Source organism: Acomys minous, assembly GCF_964271855.1.
Source record: "Acomys minous genome assembly, chromosome: 3".
NCBI classification, from domain to species: Eukaryota; Metazoa; Chordata; class Mammalia; order Rodentia; family Muridae; genus Acomys; species Acomys minous.
Window position 1 is genome coordinate 55,177,672 of NC_140485.1, and position 24,824 is coordinate 55,202,495.

The 24,824-nt window shown below is 43.4% G+C and overlaps 1 protein-coding gene across 2 annotated transcripts; it reads left to right on the forward strand.

Moving 5' to 3' along the window:
* Positions 1-25: 25 nt before the first annotated feature.
* DDB2 (damage specific DNA binding protein 2) lies at positions 26-24,802 on the forward strand. Of its 2 annotated transcripts, XM_084777666.1 has the most exons (10): positions 26-238; positions 1,716-1,855; positions 2,510-2,701; positions 17,227-17,372; positions 18,748-18,847; positions 18,927-19,104; positions 19,358-19,500; positions 23,707-23,871; positions 24,007-24,052; positions 24,319-24,802. In XM_084777666.1, exons 1-10 carry the CDS (start codon positions 112-114, stop codon positions 24,387-24,389), a joined length of 1,308 nt encoding a protein of 435 aa, XP_084633792.1. In that variant the 5' UTR covers positions 26-111; the 3' UTR covers positions 24,390-24,802. The 2 variants fall into 2 exon arrangements, with proteins under 2 accessions (XP_084633792.1, XP_084633793.1); XM_084777667.1 differs by lacking the exons at positions 23,707-23,871; positions 24,007-24,052; positions 24,319-24,802 and adding an exon at positions 19,885-23,700.
* Positions 24,803-24,824: the final 22 nt, after the last annotated feature.

Below are 24,824 nucleotides of genomic sequence, written 5' to 3' on the forward strand. Positions count from 1 at the left end.
CTGCGTGGGCGGCACCTCGTACGTAGCCCCTTCCTGTTTTCTCCTCAGAGGCTTTTCAGTTCTCGCTTCGTTATCTCGCTGTAGGGCTTGATATCTCTTCACGAGTACGTCATGGCTCCCAAGAAATGTCCGGAAGCCCAGAGGTCCCCCAGAGTCGCAGTGCTCCTCCAGAGCAAAAGCCGCAGAAATCCTCCGGAGCAGAAGCCGGAAGCCAAGAAGCTGTGTGTGCTGGGTTCTGGTACGCCAGTGCTGCTGCCTTAGCTTTCCGGTGGTTCAGGGTGCTCACGTGAGGCCAAAGTTGGGGTGGGTGGGTGCTTGTGCCTAGACTCCTGAAGCAGTTTCTGGGCGCAGTCGCCTCAGGCTGTGATTTTCTTTGAGAGGTTCGAACCCAGGGCTCCAGTACGCCCAGCAAGTAGTCTGGCGCTGGGCTACGCTCTTCAGACTGCATTTTATTCCCCAGTTCACTGACACCACACCAGAGAGTTTAAGTTTAACCTCCCCCCACCTCCACATCAGATGACATAAAGAATCAGATGAGCTCCATCACTATAGACCCCACAGTCCCCGTTTTCCTTTCTTCCAGAAATTTTACACAGAAGTTTTACCGTCTCAAAGTAATCCTCCCTTTTCCAGCCCCGTGGCTGCTGACTTTCCATAGCCAGTGCTGTTTGTTACCTGTATGGCTTTGAGTTTCGGCTCTGAGAGTCGGAAATTGCCTCTTTTCCCTAGGAGGCTCATTCTCAGAGGTCTACCCGGTTTGAACCTGGGGCTGTAAGGAGTGTGTCGACGCAATAGGGTGGGTTTTATCATGAAAAGAAAGGAAGGTTGTCAAGAGGAAGGACCTACAAGATTAGATCCACCGATAGAGCTGGGTAATTCAGAGTTGCCTTATTCTGGTTCTACTCAGATTTACCTCCCCCTCCCTGAAGCAAAACCTACTCAATTTAGAGCTTTCCTAAACCCCTACTGGATTCTTCTGGTTTCCACGCAAGCAATAGGCAAAACATTGCTTATTTATTATTATTATTATTTGTTGTTTGTTTTTTGAGACAGGGTTTCTCTGTGTATCCCTGGCTATTCTGGAAGTCACTCTGTAGACCAGGCTGGCCTCAAACTCACAGAAATCCACCTGCCTGTGCCTCTTTGAGTGCTGGGATTAAATGTGTACTCCACCACCATCTGGCTTATTTATTATTACTTTTTTTAAGTTAGAGTCTTGCTGGGTAGCCCAGGCTGGCCTCAAATTCCAGCTGTTTCTGCCACAGCCTTCGAAGTGCTAGAGTTAGTTACGTGCCATCATATTTGTATACCTCTTACATTATTTTAATATAAGACTAAACAATTTTCTTCCTAAGCAATGACCCCTATGATGTCCTAGAAGTTTTGATTGTAATTTTAAGATTGTCCCTCAACTCCTACTAACTTGTCATCCCACACAAGAAAAGTCTGCACTATACTTTACTGTGTATATATATATAAATATATTTTTGCCCAACTCTAAGGAACACTGCAATTTCATATTTAGTTTCTCTTCAGAATTCCTGTCTGGAGGAGTGTTTGGGGAGGGGTTGTTATCTCTCTCTTGGGTTGAATGGGGCTCAGCAGTGCTTCTGGAAAGGCTTTTAGGAAACGATAAGACACATTGGCTCTACTGAGTGAAACAGCAAAGGGGTTCCTGAGATCGTGGAGAGGAAAATGTTTGTGTTCTTTGGCAGTTTCTAGCAAGAAGTGTGAGTCGTGCAGCCTTTTGACAGAGTTGTCTAGCCTGCAGACCCCTCCACGGAGTAGTAGCAGCATCGTCAAGGATCTTGACCAGTATAAGTTGGGCAAAGCCACCTGGCCATCTCTACAGCAGGTGAGATGCTTCCTATCTGAGGTACTCTCAGGTCACCCTGGCCATCATCGGCCGTGATGGCTAGCCATTGGACACTCCGCCAAGGAGAAAGTTTGACTCTGTCAGCATCCCAGCTGGAGTGTGTTCTGCCCTCTTGCTTTCCAGGGTTAGTTCACACATACGGCAGATATTTGATGCACAGGGCAGGGAAGACTTACTCTATTTTGTTTGTTTTGGTTTTTTTTTTCAAGACAGGGTTTCTCTGGGTAGCTTCGGCTGTCCTGGAACTCACTATGTAGGCCAGGCTGGCCTCAAACTTATAGAGATACACTTGCCTCTGCCTCTTAAATGCTGAGATTAAAGACATATACTACCACTGCCTGACAAGACTTTTTTGTGGGGGAGGGGGGAAAGACAGGGTTTCTCTGTGTAGCCTTGGCTGTCCTGGACTGACAAGGCTAAGACTTAAATGTTTAACCATGAAGGAGCCAGAGTTTACCCACTGAATTTAATTTCTATTTCTAATTTTGAGACAGGATCTCACTGTGAAGCCTTGGCTGGCTTCAGTCTCACACAAGTTCGCATGCTCTGCCTCCAGAGTAAGGCAGTTAATGGTGGGCAATGCCCTAAGTTTAATTCAGTGAATTCGGGTTAATTCTCCTTTCTCTGATTTAGGGTCTCCAAAAGTCCTTTCTGCACTCTCTGGCCTCTTACCGGGTATTCCAAAAAGCTGCCCCCTTTGACAGGAGGACTACGTCCTTGGAATGGCACCCAACTCATCCCAGTACCGTGGCTGTGGGCTCCAAAGGGGGAGATATCATGCTCTGGAACTTTGGCATAAAGGACAAACCTATCTTCCTTAAAGGGGTAAGTGGTTCCAGGTGCCAAATGATTGTGCTATAAAGTTGTTTATTGGAAGAATGGAAGGAATGTTAATATCTAGTAGCAAGATGGTTGGGAGCAAAAATAACTGGGTGTTTTCAAACTTTCAAATGGAAAAAAAAAATCACCCCCAAACCTCAACTACTGTTTGAATGCTGGCCATTACAGTGTTAGAAGATAAGGCCAGGTGTGGTGGTGCACACCATTAGTCCCCGCACTCAGGAAGGCAGGGGCAGGCGGATCTCTGTGAGTTTGAGGCCAGCCTGGTTTATAAAGTGAGTCCAGGACAGCCAGGGCTACGCAGAGAAACCCTGTCTTTAAAAACAAACAAACAAAACCAACCAACCAACCAAACAAACAAAATATATATAATATATTAGAAGGTATAGACTACTCATTCATTAAGGCTATCCTTCCTCCTCCTCTTCCTCCTCCTCTTTTTCTTCTCATCTTCCCTTTGAGATAGAGGTTCACCATGTAACTTGGTTGGCTTGAAACACAGTGTGTAGACCAGGCTTGCTTCAAATTCATAGAGATCCGCCTGCCTCAGCCATTCCCTTCTGGATCCCTTCTTACTTAACCTCCTTTTGTCAGTCTTTCTTGTGCTAGTTAATTTTTCCATACTGTGACAGTACCCAGGAGAAATGACTTAAAGGAAGAAAGTCAGTTGTAGAGCTTCCATACTTGTTTTCCCTAGTTTATCTGGGCTTGTGGGCATCGTGGTAGAAGTGTATGGCAGAGCACAGCTGCTCACCTCTCAGCAGTCAGGGGGCAGAGAGAATAAATTGCAAAGGTCTGGAGTAAGTGGTGCTCTTGAAATGCACATGTCCTCCAGTGACCTGTTTTCTCTAACCAGGCCCCATGTCTTATTAGACCATTCAGTTTGAAACTCACCAATAAATTAAAGCAGTGATGAAGCGAATAGCCTCATAATGCAGTCACTTTTTAATAGTGCCATCAGCCGAAGCCCAGACCTTCAATATATGAGCCTTTGCGGGAGGGGCACAGTTCACACCCAAACTATAGTATTTCCCATGGTTCAGGTACACCAGACCAGCTACTTCTGTTCCTAAAACTGGGGTTCTGTACTTGTTTTTCCTTTTGGCTGGAGTTCTTTTTTCTATAGTTTTCTCATGGCTGCCTCCCACTTACAGTTCAAGTTTCTGTTTAATCTGCCTTTGAAGTTTTTTTTTAAAAAGAATTTATTTATTTTAATTTTGTATATGAATGTTTTCCCTGCATGTATGTGTGTATACCACATGCATACCTGGCGTCTTCAGAGGCCAGAAGTGAGCATCAGATCCTCTGGAACTGGAGTTACAGATGGTTGTAGGCTGCCAGATGAGTGTTGAGAACCAAACCTGGGTCTTTTGCAAAAGCGGCAAGTGCTTTTTAACAACTAAGCTATCTCTCCAACTCCTAATCCGCCTTTTATGAGAGACAGGGTTTTGCTATGTAGCTTTGGCTGGCCTAGAACTATGTAGACCAATTTTGCCTTGAACTCATAAAGATTCATCTGCTGCTGGGCGTGGTGGCGCACGCCTTTAATCCCAGCACTCAGAAGGCAGAGGCAGGCGGATCTCTGTGAGTTCGAGGCCAGCCTGGTCTACAAAGCCAGTCCAGGATAGCCAAGGCTACACAGAGAAGCCCTGTCTTAGGGGGAAAGAAAAAAAAGATTCATGCTTCTGCCTGGAGAGTGCTGGTATTAAAGGTATCTGCCACTAGTCCAGGCTTGATCTGCACTGCTACAGAGGAAGTCGCTCCCGCCCCACCCAGTCACTTTCTAGATAATATCTCTGCTTCATGATGTTGCCCCAAATATTTACCAGCATTTGAAATAGTGTATTTCTCTGTCTTGCCCGCTGGAAAATAATCGTGATGGCAGGGACCTTTTTCTGTGTTATCACCGTATCCTCAGAGCCTACACAGCAGCCTTTGGCGGCCTAGAGTAGCTGCTTTGTATTTGGTGAGTGGGCCTGAAGTACAGCTGAACAAAAGGATATAAAACAACTAACAGTGCAGATGCCAAGTGCTCCAGAAGACACCAAGAAGAGACCTTGTGCTTTAGAGATCATGGTGAAGGCTTCATGGATGACTGAAGAACAGTACTTAAATAGTCAGGAGACGATGAGGAAAGGCAATGGTGGCTGTCTGGTGTCTGGCAAGATTTGAAGATTTGATGTAGTTTTTAGGTGTTTTGTTGTCATACTACCTGGGTCAAAGACAAGCCTTTTACCACAGAACTACAGCTTGACATCCTCACTTAAGTTTTTGTTTTTATTTTGTATTTGTTTGGTTTGATTTGTATTTCTTGTTTGCTCATTTGTTTTGTTTTTTTTTTGATACAGGGTCTCACTTTGTAGCTCTAATTTTTTTAGCTCTAATTGGTCTGAAACCTTCTATTTAGACCAAGCTAGCCTCGAACTCACAGAGATTGTCTGCCTCTGCCTCATGAGTATGTGCCACCATGCCTGGCTATTTGATTTTCTGGAAAGGGGGTTTCATTTTAGCCCTGGCTGGCCTTAACTTGCTATGTAGCTAAGGATGATTTTGAATTCCTGCTGATTCTCCTATTTCCATTTCTCAAGTGTGGAATTATAGGTGTGCACCACCATGCCCACCAGTCCCCTTAAGAGTGGTATAAAATACTAAGGCTTATATTTAGTTGCTGAGGTATTGGCTTTTTAGGAAGTTTACCTTGTGTGGTTGGTAGCTGACATAGAGATTTGTTCTATAAAAAGCGACTTTCTGCATTTGGGAGGCAGAGGCAGGTAGATCTCTGTGAGTTCGAGGTCAGCCTGGTCTACAGAGTGATTTCAGGACAATCAAGGACACACAGAGAAACCCTTTCTGGAAAAAAAAACAAAAAAGTGACTTTCTGGAGCTGGGTGGTGGTGGCGCACACCTTTAATCCCAGCACCTGGGAGGCAGAGGCAGGTGGATCGCTGTGAGTTCAAGGTCAGCCCAGTCTACAAAGCAAGTCTAGGACAGCCAAGGCTACACAGAGAAACCCTGTCTTGAAACAAAACAAAACAAAACAAAAAAGTGACTTTTTGGTTGTAGAACTTAAGTAAAAAAACTCAATAGACCTCAAGAAGCTAAACAGTTTTTGTTTGTTTGTTTTTGTTTTTGTGGGAGAGGTGAGAGAGATACACAGTTAGTGGTAGAGACGGTTTTCATGCAGAAATGTAAGTCTTTATTTATTTTCAGATACGATTTTTTTCTTTTTCAAATAAAGCCTGTACATGCATGGTGTCTAAGAGTGTTGTATGGTTATTTGTTGTTTGGTTTTGTTTTGTTTATTGGGTTTGGTTTTCTTTTTTTGAGACAGGTTCTTACTATGTGGCCTTTGATGGTTTGGAACTCACGGAGAGATCCACCATCTTTCGAGTAGTGGAATTAAAGGCATGTGCTACCACATCCAGATGTTCTCATTTGAGATCAGATCTGCTGGCCTTGAATTCCCTGTGTAGCCTACCTCATAATTTAAAAAAGGTCCAAATTGTTTGTTTGTTTGTTTGTTTTGCTCTTTTGAGACAGTGTTTCTCTCTGAATAGCCTTGGCTGTCCTGGACTCACTTTGTAGACTAGGCTGGCCTTGAACTCACATCGATCCACCTGCCTCTGCGCCACCACACCCAGCCCATTTTAAAAATTATTATATTTTTTAAAAATTTATTTATTTATTATGTACACAGTGCTCTGCCTGCATGACAGAACAGGGCATCAGATCACATTATAGATGCTTGTGAGCCGCCATGTTGTTGCTGGGAATTGAACTCAGGACCTCTAGAAGAGCAGGTCCCCTTAAAATTATTTTTAACTGCCAGGCACAGTGGTACAGGCCTTTAATCCTGGCACTGGGGAGGCAGAGCCAGGCAGATTGATGTGAGTTCGAGGCCTGCCTGGTCTACAAAGTGAGTCTAGGACAGTCAAGGCTACACAGAGAAACCCTGTCTTGAAAAAACAAAAACAACAACAACAAAAAAAAAGAAAGAAAGAAAACATGCTTGAATTTAGAAGAAAGATAAAAAAGAGTGCTGAGGAGGATTTCCTTCCCCTCAAACAGGGTAGGTAAGAAAACAGGTGACTTCTAATAGGGAAAGTTAAAATTTAAGCCAGATTAAAGAATTCTGGCAGAAGATTTTTATTTCCCCAGGAATCTAGGACATGGGAATAGAAATGTGGTTACGCCTGGAGGTGGTAAAAGTAGTCTAAAATATTCTAGGGAACAGCATCATGACTAAAAAGAGAATTACAGCTGCTTTGAGTTTGAGCCAGACTGAGTCTTTTGTTTCCAAATACTCCCCCTCCCCTTGCCCTTTTTATGTAGAAGAAGGTGCTGAAGGGCTCCACATACGCCAAGCATATGCCTGTCCCTAAGCCACACCCCTATCCCCCTTTTTTTATATACGTCATACACGTTTTATTATACACGTTATACATGTATATTATTATACAAGCATTGAACTGACGTTTCCTTACGCTGCCGTGGAGACTGGCTTGATCATTTGAGTTTTGTGCTTGACAGGGAGCTAGTTTGGAGCAGAGGAAAGGTATGCTGGTATAGAGGATTTTGTTTACTCCCAGATGCAGATAGAAAGTTGACTTAAGAACAATTACAGGGGGAACAGCACGGCCATGTGTTTGGTTACTTTAGTCATCTGATCTTGGCTTTGAGCATGACATCTTTCAAACCCTTGGTGAGGGATTGTGCATTACATTTTCTTTTTGTTTGTTTGTTTGTTTGTTTTTTTCAAAACAGGGTGTCTCTGTGTGGCCATAACTGTCCTAGACTCACTTTGTAGACCAGGTTGGCCTCAAACTCACAGAGTTCCTCTTCCTCTGCCTCCCCATGCTGGGATTAAAGGCATGTACCACCACACCTGGCTGCATTACATTTTCAAAGTAAAAACATCAAGCTAGGTGTGGTGGTGCAGTTTGTCATCCTAGCCCTTAGGGAGGCAGAGGCAAGCAGATCACTCTTGAGTTACAGTCCAGCCTGGTCTATAAAGTGAGTCCTGGACTGCCAAGGCTACACAGAGAAATCCTGTCTTGAAAAATAAAACAAACAAAAAACAGTGAAAAGATCTTTAATGTATTCTTGTAAACTCTATAAAATTATAAAATTTGGGCGGGGCGTGGTGGCACACGCCTTTAATCCCAGCACTTGGGAGGCAGAGGCAGGCGGATCGCTGTGAGTTCGAGGCTAGCCTGGTCTACAAAGTGAGTCCAGGACAGCCAAGGCTACACAGAGAAACCCTGTCTCGAAAAACCAAAAAAAAATAAAATAAAATAAATAAATAAATAAATAAATAAATAAAATAAAATTCAAGTGATAGAAGTTTAAAGATACAAGTAAAATCCAAAATACCAATTTTGAACAATTTTCTGTGCATATATGCTCTATTACATGCATCCATTCATCTCTTCAGTGTGGTTACATAACTATTCTATCATAGAATGTTGTGGTTAACATATGTCAAATATTTTACCAGTATGTCCTAGACTCCCTTTGTAGACCAGGCTGGCCTTGAATTTACAGAGAGCCACCTGCCTCTGCCTCTTGAGTGCTGGGATTAAAGATGTACACCACAGCACCTGTTGTTAAATAGTGTTCTATTATAACAATACATTTGTCCATTACCTGTTGGAGAATCTTTACATTTTCTAGTTGTTGGTTGCTATAAATAAGAGTGTTATGAATATGCATGTACAAGAATTTGTAGGAAAAAATTTGAGACAGTTTTCACTATGTAGCCCTGGCTGTGCTGGAAGTCACTCTAGACCAGGCTGGCCTCAAACTCACAGAGAATGCCTACCTCTGCCTGCCCTTTACCATGAACTTTCAGGGCAGAACTTTTCCTTCCTCTTCACTGTATAATTTGGACATTTGTTGCTATTGCTTTTTCCTCTCTCTTTTCTCCCTTATGTACATTTATATCTTTAACCTACCTTATGTAAAAACAATCCAACATTCCCCACTTTTTAATTATAGGAAAAGGTGGGAATGTTAGCATTCTGCTCCAGTCCGCCTACTTGTGATGTCATTGCTTACCTGCCGTGGGGATGTGGCCCTGCCCAGAGCCATATCAGAGGACAAACCATCCCCGTGCCTCCTCCTCCCTTACCTCTCATACTCTTCTTGTCTTCTCATTCTTCCTGTCTCTGTCTCTGTCTCTCTCTGGGGTACCCCTCCCCTTCTCCTTCTCCCCCATGCTCCTTTAATAAACTCCTCTATAACATATCTGTTGCCTGGCATCTTATTCTTATCATCTTATTTTCTTTTTATTAATTATAACACTGGGATTAAAGGCATGTGCCAGGCCCCATGCTCCCCACCCTCACCTTCCACCAGTACCCCACTCCTCTGCGAAATATTTCTTTGTTTGTTTGTGTGTGCATTTTGAGACAGGGTTTCTCTGTGTAGTTTTGGCTGTTTTGGACTCATATTGTAGACCAGGCTGGTCTTGAACTCACAGCAATTTGCCTGCCTCTGCCTCCCAAATGCTGGGATTAAAGGTGTATGCCAATACCGCCCAGCTTTTTTTGTTGTTGTTTTGTTTTTTTGGTTGGGTTTTTTGTTTTGTTGTTGTTTTTTGAGACAGGGTTTCTCTATGTGATAGACCTGGCTGTGCTGGACTCACTTTGTAGACCAGGCTGGCTTCAGACTCACAGAGATCTGCCTGTTTTGGCCTCCCCAAGTGCTGGGATTACAGGCATGCCCCACCACACCCAGCTAAACAATTTTGCTATATTTTTAAGGAAGGTGTTTTTATTAGATATAGAAGTCTAGATCCATAATTTTTAGAAAATCAATTATTTTTTTTAACATTTCTTTATTGTTCGTCTGTGAGAAAGAGTACTTGAATATATGGGAGTCACAGGACTGCTTCTGGGAGTTGCTTCTCTCCTCTACCATGTGGGCTCAGGGGATTAAAGTTGGCAACAAGCGCTTTTACCTATTGAGCCATCTCACTAGCCTTAAAGTTACATTGGTATATTTGGGGCTTGAGAGATGGCTTAGAGGTTAAGCGCACTGACTGTCCTTCAAAGGTCCCAAGTTCAATTCTCAGGAACTACATGGTGGCTCACAACCATCTACAATGAGATCTGGTACCCTCTTCTGCCCTGCAGATGTACCTGCAGGTAGAGCGCTGTATACATAATAAATAAATAAATAAATAAATATTTTTTAAAATTTGGTATATTTATGTTGCACAATGTTGTTCATTTTTCTTTCAGTATTTCAAAGATTTTCTCTTTAAAGATTTACTTTTTTATTTTATTTTTAAATTATGTACATGTGTGCATGTTTATATGTGTATATCTATTTGTAAGTGCTGGTGCTCTCAGAGCTCAAAAGAAGTGATCAGATCCCCTAGAGTGAGAGTTACAGGAGGGTGTGAACTGCCCAAGGTGGATGCTGGGAGACAAACTCAGGTCACTGCTGAGCCATCTCCAGCCCCTTCAAAGATGCTTTTTAGTGAGAAGCTTGTCACCATCCTTATAAAATCTCTCCTTATGAATATGTTTTCTAGCTCCTTTAAAAAAAATTCTCAGCCAGGCGTGGCCTTTAATCCCAGCACTCCAGGAGACAGAGGCAAGCATGAAACCCTGTCTTAAACAAACAGAAAACCAATGTGTTTTCATAATATTTTCTCTCTCAATTCTTCCCTGATTTTCCCCACCTCCCTACCACCCAACTTTGTTAATTTTTTTATCTCTTTCTTTAAAAACAAAAACCAAGGAACACGAACACACACACACAAACACACACATGGATGCACACATAGAAAACCTCACCAAAAGTGGAAAAATAATATGCCCAAACAGCCAAGCATAGTGGTGTACGTATGCCTTCAATCCCAGCATTTAGGAGGTAGAGACAGGCAGAACTCTCTGAGTTCAAGGCCAACCTGGTCTACATAGTGAACTCCAGGTCAGCCAGAGCTACATAATAAGACCCTGTATCAAGAAAAAAAAAAAAAAAAAAAGGAGCTGGAGAGAGATGGCTTAGTGGTTAAGAGCACTGACTGCTATTCAAGAGGACTGGAGTTCAGTTCCCGTCCTATATGGCTGCTCACAACTGTCTGTAACCTCAAGATCTAACACCCTCACACAGACATGCATACATGCAGGCAAAATACCAGTGCACATTAAAAACAAACAAACAAATAAAACAAAGCAAAATGAGGCAAAATACTATTGAGTGTGTTGGCCAACTACTCCTGGGTATGGGGCTTACCCTGAAGTGTGGTTAATACACTCAGTAGATAACCCTGTATATTAAAAATGGTGTCAAGCAAGTCCAGGACAGCCAAGGCTAACACAGAGAGACTCTGTCTTGAAAAACAAAAACAAAAACCCAAAAAAAAAAAAGTGTCAATTGGGTATAGTGTTATTTCACAGCCTGTAATCCCAGCACTCAGAAAACAAAGACAGAAAGCTAGAGAGAGGTAGGTAGGCCAGCCTGGGCTAGGTAGCGAAAACCTTCCTCGACAAAACAAAACCCAAATCTTTTCATTGGATGATGAGATTTAGATTTTTTTTTTCCTCAAGACAGGGTTTCTCTCTGTGTAACATCCCTGGCTGTCCTGGACTCATTTTGTAGACCAGGCTGGCCTCCAACTCATAGAGATCCGGCTGCCTCTGCCTCCCAAGTGCTGGGATTAAAGGCGTGCGCCATCACACCCAGCTGATTATTGACTCTTAAAGATTTTCTCCAAGCGCAGTGTGGTGTGCACACCTGTAATCCCAGCACTCAAAAAGCAGGCAGATCTCTGTGAGTTCGAGGCCAGCCTGGTCTACAAAGTGAGTCCAGGACAGCCAAGGCTACACAGAGAAACCTTGTCTTGAACCTGCCCCCCCCCCCAAAAAAAAGGACTGGAAGAAGCCCATGGGAAAATCTCCATCCCCAGCACTCTGCCATGTTGACAATCTCGGCCAGCTTACTGAGGCCAGCGTGGTCTACAAAGCGAGTCCAGGACAGCTAAGGCTACACAGAGAAACCCTGTTTCAAAAAGAAAAACAAACAAAAAAACCACAAACGTGTTTTATGTATTTTGTTCATTTTTCTAGTTGTTTGAAGCATGAGGTATATTTAATTTCTGATACTAGCAAGGCTAGAAGCAGAAATCTACATTTAATAATTGTCATAGTTTTTCCTAATTAGTGGATAGTGAGATGGCTCAGTGGGTGATGAGGACAGGAATTTGGATCTCCAGTAGGTGGCATGGTAGCTCACTAGTAATCCTAGGCAAGGGAGGCAAAGACAGACTCTCTAGAACATAATGATTTCTAGGATCAAGTGAGAGAGAGACCCTGCCTCGGTATGTAAAGTAGACAGCAATAGAGGAAGATGCCTGACCACAACCTCTGGTCTCTGCACACATGAGAATACACACACACACACACACATGTACATTACACACAAAAGTGAAATATTTTCTCCTCAAGGCAGTTGATGGAGATGGGTGTGTATTTTATATATTTATATTTACATATCGTTATATATATGTATGTGTGTACGTATGTATATATAAAACTACTCTATAGGGAAAGGTAAGAGAATCGTAAAAGCTTGTAGTGAGAGCCTCTATATTTTGTGTTTTGTTTGATACAGAGTCTTATCTGTACAACCATCCATAACTTCAGTTCCAGGACAGTCAAGGCCCTTTTCTAACTTCTAGGGGCATCAGGCATGCATATGGTACACATGCATAGATGCAGGCAAAACACTAATACACATAAAATAAGTCAAAAAAATAGTTTCCTCTGTGTGGGGCTGGAGAGATGGTTCAGCAGTTAAAAGTACTGCCTGCTCTTACAGAGGACCTGGGTCCCGTTCTCAGCAGTCACATGGGGGCTCACAGCCATTTGAAATGCTAGTTGAGGAGATTTAATCCCCTCTTCTGGCCTCCACTGTCAACAGTCACACATGTGATACATAGACATGCATGTAGGACAAGCACTCATGCATATAATAATAAAATAATTATAAAAACTGCGGCTCAAGCTGGACATGGTGGTGCATGCCTGAAATCCAAGCACTCGGGAGGCAGAGGCAGGCAGATCTCTGTCAGTTCGAGGCCAGCCTGGTCTACAAAGTGAGTCTAGGACAGGCAAGACTACACAGAGAAACCCTGTTCCGAAAAATCAAAAAACATAGGGCTGGAAAGATGGCTCAGAGGTTAAGAGCTGCTCTTCCAGACGTCCTGAGTTCAATTCCCAGCAACCACATGGTGGCTCACAACCATCTATAACGTGATCTGATGCCCTCTTCTGCAGATAAAACACTCATATACAATAATTAAATAAATCTTTAAAAACAAGAAAAATAAAAATAAAAATAAAAAAAAGAGAGAAACCCTGTAAAAAACAAAAACCAAAAAACTGCAGTAATCTTATTACTTACACATGATAAAAGTTTCATTTCTTTATCACTCTGATACTTTTTTTTCTTTTTTCTTTTTTGGTTTTTGTTGTTGTTGTTGTTTTTGTTTGTTTTTTTTTTTTTTTTTTTTTTTTTTTTTTTTTTTTTTTTTTTTTTGGTTTTTTGAGACAGGGTTTCTCTGTGTAGCCTTGGCTGTCCTGGACTCCCTTTGTAGACCAGGCTGGCCTTGAACTCACAGCGATCCGCCTGCCTCTGCCTCCTAAGTAGTGCTGGGATTAAAGGCGTGCGCCACCACTCCCGACCTCTTTTTTGGTTTTCAGGACAGGGTCTCTCTGTATAATGTAGCCTTGGCTGCCCTGGACTCACTCTGTAGACCAGGCTGGCCTCGAACTCACAATCTGTCTCCCAAGTGCTCCACCATACCCAGCTCACTCTGGTGCTTTTCATGCCCATTCTTTCTTTGACACAGACGTCTAGCATGTTGGTATATATGTATCTATAGTACACATACTTGCCATTTAAGATAATCTCACTAGCCTAGAATGATCTTAAATTTACAGTCTTCCTGCCTCGGCCTTCTGAGTGTACCTTGCCTGGCCTTCTCTGATAAGGCTGAACAGTATTGCATTACGTACTCATATTCCCACATTTTCTTGTTTGTTTGTTTTTTTTTATTCTTTTTTTAAAATTTATTTATTATTTATATAGTGCTCTGCCTGCCACTTCTGCAGGCCAGAAGAGGGTATTAGATTACATTATAGATGTAGTTGCTAGGAATTGAACTCTTTAAGAATGAGTGAGTGAGTGTGTGTGTGTGTGTGTGTGTGTGTGTGTGTGTGTGTGTGTTGCAGTATCCTCTGAGGCCAGGTTGTCAAATCCCCTATAACTGGAATTAAAGATGGTTGTGAGCTACCATGCAGTTGCTGGAAATTGAACCTAGGTCCTCTGTAAGAGCAACCAGTGTCCTTAACAGCTGAGCCATCTCTCCAGCACCAGACCCACATTTTCTTTTACATGGGCATTTGAACTGATTCTACTACTTGGCTATTTTGAGTGACATTGTAATGAAGATAGATGTGTACATAGCTCTTTCAGATCGCCACGTTCCATTCTTTGGGATGTACACTCAGCAGTGGGATTGCTGAACTTAAAAAAAAGAGGTGTTTTTTTTGTTTGTTTGTTTTGCTTTGTTTTGTCTTTTTCAAGACAGAGTTTCTCTGTGCAATAGCCCTGGCTGTCCTGGAACTCTCTTTGTAGACCAGGCTGGCCTCTAACTCACAGAAATAATCCATCTGACTCTGCCTCCTGAGTGCTGGGATTAAAGGTGTGTGCCACCATGCCTGGAGCTGGATCAAATGTTAATGCTACTTTTAAAGGAACCCTTATTCTGTTTTCAGGATAGGCTACATCATCTTTCATTGCATTGTCATCAAAAGAGTGCAAGATGGGGGCTAGAGAAATGGCTCAGAGGTTAAGAGCTCAGAACCATCTATAATGATGAGATCTATAATGAGATCTGATGCCCTCTTCTGGCCTGTAGGTATACATGCAGACAGAGCAATGGGTATATAATAATAAATAAATCTTTTTTTAAAACCCACAACAAACAAAAAAGTGTGCAAGATGAGGTAGGGGAAACCATAATCAGAATATATTGTATTTTTTAAAAAATCTATTTTCAATAAAAATAATAAAATTTTAAAGAGTGCACAAGAATTCCTGTTCTTCCATATCCTCACCATTAGTTATTTTCTCTTTTAAAGATTTATTAATTATGTATTCAGTGCTCTGCCTGCATGTACACCTGCAGAACAGAACAGAGCATCAGATCAGATTGTAGATGGTTGTGAGCCACCATGTAGTTGCTGGGAATTAAACTCAGTACCTATGGAAGAGCAGTTAGTGCTCTTAACCTCTGAGCCATCTCTCTAGCCCCCTATTTTCTGTTCTTTTGATAGTGGCATTGTGAGGTGTGTGAGGTGAGTTTCCTTTGTGTTTCTCTAAATGATGTTGAGTAGCTTTTCATATGTTTGTTGGGATCTGTGTCTCTTTTTAGTTGGATATTCGAAGTTTTGTTTTGTTAAGGTTTTTGAGTTAATAAGCATCTTAATGAATGTTAACCTCTTCTCAAATTTATGACTTCCAAGTATTTTCTCCCGTTCTATAGGTTGCTTTTTCATTCTTGTTTCCTTTAATGCTTAATTAATTTTTAAAATTGTTTTTAGAAACAAGTTCTCACTGTTTTAGAAACAAGGCCCAAGATGGTCTTGAACTCCTGCCTAGTGCTGGGATTACAGGCACATGCCAACATGCCTGGCTTGATTAATTTTTAATATTTAAACCATTGCCTTTTGTAATACATCCAGCCTAATCATAATGTATTTGACCTTATGAAATAATCACTGGACTTAGTTTGCTAATAGTTTTCAGGATCTCTCTTTCTTTTGTTGGTGTATAAAATTTCCCAGTAATTCTTTTATTATAAGTTTTTGATAGATTTAAGTATCAAGATTACATGTTCCAGTTGGGTGTGTTGGCACATGCCTGTAATCCCAGCACTGGGGGAGGCAGAGGCAGGCAGACACTGTGAGCTGGAGGCCAGCCTGGTCTACAAAACAAAGTCCAGGACAGCCAAGGCTACACAGAGAGACCCTGTCTCAAACAAACAAACAAACAAAAATTACACTTACCTCAAACTTGGAAATTATTCACTCTTTAGTCAGTGGATCTACATTTTTTTCTTTTCTTTCTTTTTTTTTTGTTTTCTTTTCTTTCTTTCTTTCTTTCTTTCTTTTTTTTTAAAAATTTTTGTTTTTTGTTTTTCAAGACAGAGTTTCTTTGTGTAGCCTTGGCTGTCCTGGACTCACTTTGTAGACCAGGCTGGCCTTGAACTCACAGAGATCCATCTGCCTCTGCCTCCTGAGTGCTGGGATTAAAGGCATGCGCCACCACACCCAGCTCTTGACTCTTGACAGCCTTTCTTTGCCTTCTCTTTCCTTACCTTTCTGAATGGTTCAATCCCAAAATCATTAGGTAGGGACAAGCAAGAGGGATGTTTTCACAGTAAGGAAGCCACAAGTTGTGTGTGTGTGTGTGTGTGTGTGTGTGTGTGTGTGTGAGAGAGAGAGAGAGAGAGAGAGAGAGAGAGAGAGAGAGAGAGAGAGAGAGAGAGAGACTATGCACACGCATGGCTACATGCCATGTGTATGGGAAGCCAGGAGAGGGCGTTGGATAATCTCTAGTGGGAGTTACAGGCAATCTAAGCCATCCTACATGCATGCTAGGAACTGAACTGTCCTCTAGAACAGCAGTGGGTGATCTTAACCATTAAGCCATCGCTCTAGCCTCTATAATAAGCACTTAAGAAGGTTAAGCCACAGGTGCTACTCCCCTTCCTTTTTAATTTGTTGGGTGTGTATGTAGTTGGGGGTCAAACACAGGGCTTTGTGCATACTAGGCATGTGCTCCAACATTTGCTGTACCTCCAGGCTCTTCACAGTTGTGTCATCACTGCCTAAAATGTCTGGAAGGCTAGGAAAGAACACATTGTTTCCTGCCCTCCAAACCCCACCACTTTTCCCGGCTGAAGAAGCTCTTCTAGAAAGAGCATACTTGGTTTCCAAGGGCTGGATGTAAGGGGGGAAATGTGATAAGGTAGGAGAGCATGAGGGTGTTTTTATGAAGTTAATAAAAGTATTCTGCATCTTAATTTTGGGGATGGCTAGGCTACTGAAATGTCTGTGTGTGTTGAAATTCACAGAACTGTGTACCAGAACCAGTCATGGTTACTACCTCTTAATTGAAAATATACAAGTCAAAATAAAGCCTTAAAAAATAAAAAGTAAGCTGGGCGTGGTGATGCACGCCTTTAATTGCACTTGGGAGGCAGAGGCAGGCGGATCGATGTGAGTTCGAGGCCAGCCTGGGCTGCAGAGTGAGTGCAGGACAGCCAGGGCCACACAGAGAAACCCTGTCTCAAAAAAAACAAGAGTATTCTAATGTTAGATAGCTAATCTGGCCTTGGTGTTTCTGCCTCAGTGCTGTTTGTGTCTCCAGGCCTGCGTCCTCACTTCTGGCCCATCATTACTCACTGGCTTTTTCCTTCCTCATGTTAGATTGGAGCTGGAGGAAGCATCACTGGGCTGAAGTTTAACCACCTCAATACCAACCAGTTTTTTGCCTCCTCAATGGAGGGCACAACCAGGCTGCAGGATTTTAAAGGCAACATTCTTCGAGTTTATACCAGCTCAAACTCTTGCAAGTGAGTGGTTTAACTAGTAAGAGAAATGGCTTCTAAGCTCTAGATGCAGTTTTGCTGAGAACATGTCCAGTCCCATTTCTTCCACTCAGGCCTGGCACAGGGAAGACAGGGGTACTCACCACTTTGTACCATTCCTTCTCTTCCTTTGGCTCTTGATGTTCTGACTTTGGTCCAAGTGGGTCATTGCACTAGGAAGGTATCCTGGATCCTCAGCTCTTATCTTTGAGGGAAGGGTTTAATCACTTCTGTAAGTCATGCCCATATTAAACTAGACCTTTACTTTCACAGGATAAGTCAACATAGTATTTGCTTAGGCATTTACAGAGTAGAGCAGTACTTAAAAACTGAAGTTTAAGCCGGGTATGATGGCACATGCCTTTAATCCCAGCACTGGGGAAGCAGAGGCAGGAGGATTGCTGTGAGTTCGAGGCCAGCCTGGTCTACAAAGTGAGTCCAGGACAGCCAAGGCTACACAGAGTGACCCTGTCTCAAAAAAAAAAAAAAAAGTTTAGCCATGTGTAGTGGTGCTCACCTTAAATGACAGCACTTGGGAGGCAAAGGCTGGTGGATCACTATGAGTTCAAGGCCAGCCTGCCTCAAGAAAAAGGAAGAAGGGAGAAAAAGAGAGAAGGAAAGAGGGAAATGCAGTTTGATTTCTGGTCGGAGGCACAGTCCTGCTAAGGAACGATATGCAGGGGGTCTAAGCAGCATGGGTGTCATTCTGAGCTGCCCCACAAGGCTGAGCAGCACGCCATCTCTGTCATCTGCACGGACTTGGAGTTCTCCTGGATGTGAATCAGGATCTCTTCTGGAGTCTCTCTTTCTCTCTCTCTCTCTCTCTCTCTCTCTCTCTCTCTCTCTCTCTCTCTCTCTCTCTCTTTTTCCTCACATAGTTTTCAAGAGCAAAGGTTTCTGGTTGCATTTGATTTTCCCTAAATGCTCAGGAGGGGGCAGATGTTCACTTCCAGCCAGCAGTGAGGAGCCGAGCTGGACAGTTTCTGTTTGGTTTGTCATCTCCTTTGGCCCAAAGAGTAAAGAGTGACGTGCATCAGAACAGTAAACAAGGCCTCTTCAGAACCTGGGCTCTGGGAGCAAAGCTAGTCTTTGGATTTGCTTTGTGGCTCCGAGGTTTCAGGGGCTACTTGACGATTCTAGGCCTAGCAATAACTGGACAAATTTCTGAGTTCAGGCAACCTCTCCCCTTTCCTGCATGGTACACAAGGCTCAGTGCCCATCACTGGACATTCATAGCAAGACAGTTACTCATTGATTCAACAAACATTTATTGATTGCCTGTCGGATACTGGAGCTGCAACAGTGACTAAATAGACCTATCTCAGTCTCAAAGAGTCTTACAGCACTCTCTCTCCTCTAGGGTCTGGTTTTGCAGCCTTGATGTTTCTGCCAAGAGCAAAGTGTTGGTTACAGGAGACAATGTGGGACATGTGATCCTGATGAACACAGATGGCAAAGAGGTGGGTGCCATGTGCCCACTCCCACCCCCTTACCACTATTTTATTCTGTGTTTCCACCTAACTAAACTTTTCTCTGCAGCTTTGGAACCTCAGAGTGCACAAAAAGAAAGTAGCCCATGTGGCCCTGAATCCCTGCTGTGACTGGCTTCTGGCCACAGCCTCCATAGATCAAACAGTGAAAATTTGGGACCTGCGCCAAATCAAAGGGAAAGCCAGCTTCCTCTACTCACTGCCTCACAGGCATCCTGTCAATGCAGGTGTGACACCCCAAGCCCTGTCTTTCTTATAGCCACCAGGTGGCTGTTACCTCACCCTTACCACATCTACTAAGCTGATGTCTAGGACTCTTTCTGGCTCTGGTTGCTTCTTTGGCTGTGTAGTTTCTACAATCCTTCTGTTCATAGTCCAGGTTGGCCTCTTCTCCTTTACTTAAAGGGGAATGGCACATTGGAAGGTCAGGGTGCCAGGGGCTGAGGGTTCCTTCAGCTTAAGCGTTTTTCACTTTGTCAGCCTGTTTTAGCCCAGATGGAGCTCGCCTCCTGACCACTGACCAGAACAGTGAGATCCGGGTTTACTCTGCCTCCCAGTGGGAGAGCCCCCTGAACCTGATCTCCCACCCTCACCGTCATTTTCAGCACCTCACACCCATCAAGGTGAGTGACGAGAGGAAAGGCTCTGTGACTATGGGAGGCGGGTCACATCTGCAACATGTAATCTCAGATATGTCTTTCACTGATTAAAAAAAAAAAGGTCCCTTAATCCTTTGGTTTTTATCTGTTCCTTTTATCCTGTTTCTGTAATTCCATTGAGAGTTCTCTCTTTGAAGTAGGGTCTTACTATGTAACCCTGACTAACCTAGAACTTGCTACATAGACCAGGTTAGTCTTGACCTACTAGGGAGCATCTGTTTCTGCCTCTCAAAGGCATCGCTACCATCCATGCCAAGCGGACATCGAGTTTTCCTAGTATACCTTATAAGCTACTTTTCTTTCTTTCTTTCTTTTTTAAGATTTATTTATTTATTATTATGTATACAGTGTTCCTGCCTACATGTACACCCACAGGCCAGAAGAGGGCACCATATCACATTACAGATGGCTGTGAACTACCATGTGGCTGCTGGAAATTGAACTCAGGACCTTTGGAAGAGCAGGTGGTGCTCTTAACCACTGAGCCACCTCTCCAGCCCATAAGCTACTTTTCTAAGCTCTTCAGCCCAGCATTGATTTTACTGTCAACATTTGCTATGACCTTGATTCTTTGTTCTGCCCTTTCTGTTTCAGTTGCCCATATATGTAGCTGACCCACAAACTAACCTAACCTTCTTGGATTGTCTTGCAGGGTTAAGTAGTCCCTAATAATAGAAATAAGACCCTTAGTTTCCCAACTTAGACCTTTGTTTCATCTGTAGGAGGGAATAGTATCTAACTGGTAGGGTTTTGTGAGGATGAGTCAGGATACGTGAAACACGACACCATGCCTAGCCCTTGCTAAGTACTTAGTAAATAACTTAGCATCCATGTATTTCAAATCAAACCCAATAATAAACAATATGAAGAATTCTTCTGAAGCCAGGCGTTGTGGTGCATGCCTTTAATCCCAGCACTTGGGAGGCAGAAGCATGTGAGTTCAAGTCCAGCTGTCACTACATATTGAAATCCTGTCCCACGGCACACAAAAGGATTGTTCTGGGGATGTTGCTCAGTGGTGGAGTGCTTACCTAGCATGCACAATGCCTGGGGGTGGGGACGCACATAAAATAATCAGGTGTGGTTGGACACACTGGTAATCCTAGCACCTATGGGGGTAGAAACAGGAGGACCAGGATTTCAAGGCTTTATTGCTCTTGCTAGGCTGTATCCTCATCTGTCCCTTCATATCCATCGATGCCAGCATCTGTGTGTGTATTGGCTACTTCCAAGCCACTGAATGTACCAATTCTTCTCCTAAGTATTATTTATTTATTTAATGTATGTAGGCATCTTATCTGCATATGCCTATGTACCATGTGCATGTCTGGTGCCTTTGGAGGTCAGAAGATCCCCTGGAACTGGAGTTACAGATGGTTGTGAGCTAACGTTGTAGGTGCTAGGAAACCTGTGTCCTGTGAGAGAGCAGCCAGTGCTCTTAACTATTGCGTTGTCTCTCCAGCCCTCTTCTCTTGCTCTTGCCTTTCTTCCTTCAAAACTGCCCTGAAGCCATGCATGGGGCACAAACCTAGAATCCTAGCTCTTGAGGTTGAGGCAGGATGGCAGGTTTGAGGACTCCTGGGCTACACAGTACAACCCTTGTCTCAAAAACAAAACAAACAAACAAAAAAAACAACAACAAAAATCAAGAACTGTCTTGAAATTAGGAAAAGCCTATCCAATTCTGTTATGTCAATAGCTGCCAGATTTGTTTTGAGTGGTATGATCTAGGGAATGCAGGTTTTCTTTCCTTTCCCCTTAAAACAAAACAAAACAAAACAAAAACAAACAAAAACGTCTGAACAAGGCCGATGTGGAAAAATTTGTTAAGAGCCAGAGGAGTTCAGTGGTAAATCCCTTGCCTAGCCAGGCGAGGTGGTGTACACCTTTAATCCCAGCACTCGGGAGGCAGAGGCAGGCTGTGAGTTTGAGGCCAGCCTGGTCTACAAAGTGAGTCCAGGACAGCCAAGGCTACATACACAGAGAAACCCTGTCTGGCGGGGGAGCCCTTGCCTAGCATGCACAGGGGTTCAGTCTCCAGAACCGCAAAAATAAACAACAAAACAAAAATGCCCAAATTGGTATCACCTTAAGAAAAAGCAAGAGAGGAGCTAGAGATAGCTCAGTGGTTAAGACCATGTGCTGTTCTTGCAGAGGGACCTGGGTTCAATTCCTGGTACCTCCATGGCCGCTCACAACTGTCTGTAACTCCACTTCCAGGTGATCCAGTGCCTCCTTCTGGCCTCTGCAGGTACCAGGGACACATGCAGTACACTTACATACATGCAAACAAGACACACATACACATTAAAATAAAAATGAAAAACTCTTCACTAGGTAGTGGTGGTGCACACTTTCAATGCCAGTAGTTTGAGGCCATTTGGCTCTACAGAGCAAGTTCCAGGACAGCCAGGAGTACATAGAGACACTATCCAAAAATGAAAACCAAAAAAGAAATGAATCTTAGAAGGAGGAAGAGGAGACTGTTGGGAAAGCAAACATTTGTAATGTAGGGCAACTCATTTTCAAGTCCCCTTCTAGATATAGGGAGGTGACTTAATTATTATTATTATTTTCTTTTTGAGACAGAGTCTCACTATGTAGTCCTGGCTGGCCTGAACCCTCTATGTAAGCCAGGCTGACCTTGAACTTAATAGAGCCATCTATCTACCTTTGCCTCCAGAGTGATGGGATCAAGGGCATGCACCCAGTAGGGAGTTTGTTTCTTTTCAATAAATTTTATGTTTGCTCTTCTTCTTAAAAATAATATTTCACAAATGTGTGGTGGCACATGCCTATAATCCCAGCACTTGGGAAGCAGAGGCAGGCGGATCACTTTGAGTTCAGGGCCAGCCTGGTCTACAAAGTGAGTCCAGAACAGCCACAGTGACATAGGGAAACCTTGTCTCAAAAAAACAAAAATAAAAAATAAAAGTTGGGCATGGTAGCACATGCCTTTAATCCTATCATTTTAGAAGGCATTGGTGGGCAGATACCTGAGTTCAAGGCCAGCCTGCTCTACAGAGTGAGTTCCAGGACAGCCAAGGCTACACAGAAATTTTTTAAAAATTAAAAACACATATTTTTAAATTTTGTGTGTGTACCTATACACTGATGCCACAGTGGGAAAGTGGTCAAAGGGGGGTTTTCTCTCCCACCACATGGGCCCTGGGATCAAACTCATGTCGTTAACCTTGGTTGGTGTCAGATGCCTTTGTCTGCTGAGTCATTTAGCCAGCTCTCATGTTTGTCTTATACGCAGTATTGGGTTCTTCTTGTCCTATTAGTGGTTAAGTTTTTGATAAAAAAAAAATATGCATCCATACATACACACACAAATAAATATCTCACACACACACACACACACACACACACACACACACACACACACACACACACACAAATACTCTGTGTATAGTCCAGAAGAGGGCACTGGATCACCTGGAAGTGGAGTTACAGACAGTTGTGAGCGGCCATGGAGGTACCAGGAATTGAACCCAGGTCCCTCTGCAAGAACAACACCCCACTGAGCCATCTCTCTAGCTCCTCTCATGCTTTTTCTTAACATGATACCAACTTGGGGCATTTTAGTTTTGTTTGTTTTTGCAGTTCTGGGGACCAAACCCTTGTGCATGCTAGGCAAGGGCTTTACCACTGAACACTTCTGGCTCTTAATTAACTTTTTTATATCAGCCCTATTCAGATTTGTGGGTTTTTTTTTTCCCAAGACATAGTTTCTCTGTAGCCCTGGCTATCCTCAAACTCCCTCTGTTGACCAGGCTGGCCTGTCTGTGTGAGATCGTGAGATCAAACCCACAGCCTTGTGTATGCGATGTAAGTGCTCTGCCATGCGCCATTAAAGAATACCCTGCATGTGTACAGGGTTGACATCAGGTGTCGTCCTCAATTGTTCTCCACTTTATTTTTGAGACAGAGTTTCTCACTGAACCTGGGAATCACTGATTTGGCTACACTAGATAGCTAGGAAGTTCCAGGTATCCCACCTCCACCTCGCCAGCTGGGTTTATAAGTGCATCATGACGAGACTCTTATATGGGTGCTGGGGATCCAACGCAGGTCTGCTTGTGTGGCACGCCCATTACCAAGTGAGCCATCTCCCCTGGCTTTAAGAATGCTGATGCCTCTCTGACCAACCTCTCCATTTCCTAGGCAACCTGGCACCCACGGCACGACCTCATTGTTGTGGGCAGATACCCAGATCCTAATGTCAAAAGTTGTGTTCCCTACGAACTAAGGACAGTAGATGTGTTTGATGGAAGCTCAGGGAAGATGATGTGTCAGCTCTATGATCCAGGGTATTCCGGTATCACTTCGGTAAGACTTGGACCCCCAGTGATGGGAGGAAGTGGGGAGTCAAGCTGCCTTTCCGGTCAGATCTAGTCCCCGTGTGCCCTTCTGCCTCTATACTGCCTTCACCCCAGCTTCACACTCATGCTCTCGCCTCTGCAGCTCAATGAGTTCAGTCCTATGGGGGACATCCTGGCCTCTTCTATGGGTAAGTAGAAGCAACTGTTATCTCAGCCTGTTCAAGCCTGACCCTATCCCTAAGTTTAAGTTAAGGCTAAATTCACCTTAGGCCTGCCCGGTTCATCCCAGGGCGGTAGACAGTAAAGATATCTGGGAGACAGTGGTCTCTGGCCTAGGTCACCCATCTGGCTTGACGTTGGTCAAGCTCCTATCTAGTCTGCTGATTCCCCATGGCAGACCCACGCCCTGAGACCAGTAACAGAAGATGTCAGTCGGGCTTCTTGCTTCTCCCAGGTTATCATATTCTCATTTGGAGGCAAGAGGAAGCTTGGTCACAGAAAGATCATGATCATGAAACACAGTGATGAAGGTGTGGGACAGCAAAACCCGGACCCCACAAATGGGGACAAGTTCTGTGAGAAGAGGCGGCTGTCTGTTAATAGGCCACAAGTACCCAACTCTTAGGGCTGGAGTAGGGACACTTGTGGCATGGGATGCTGTGGGACTAGGATACTGACATGGTACTGTTCTAGATTTTTGTTTGTTTTTGTTTTTTGAGACTGTTCTAGATTTTGCTCCAGAAATGTAAGGGTAAACAGCTGCCCTCAGGGTCCCTCCTCTGTCTAGCCTGGAGCCAAGTTTATGCCAAAGGCAACGTGCTTTTCTTTTTCCTGTTATGTGGTAACAGAGTAACCAGGGACTTTAAAAAAAAAAGTATGTTCAATCTTGATATGGCCAATAAAGCATATTGTTTATATATCAACTAAAAAACCCAAAAGCCTACCTGAATTTCTGAGTAG

What these genes read in the sequence shown, in the direction of transcription:
- DDB2 (XM_084777666.1), top strand. Translation starts at nt 112, where the DNA reads ATGGCTCCCAAGAAATGTCCGGAAGCCCAGAGGTCCCCCAGAGTCGCA. An exon ending in GCTGTGTGTGCTGGGTTCTG is followed by an intron (nt 239 to 1,715) that starts GTACGCCAGTGC and finishes GTTCTTTGGCAG; the next exon opens with TTTCTAGCAAGAAGTGTGAG. An exon ending in GGTATTCCGGTATCACTTCG is followed by an intron (nt 23,872 to 24,006) that starts GTAAGACTTGGA and finishes TCGCCTCTGCAG; the next exon opens with CTCAATGAGTTCAGTCCTAT.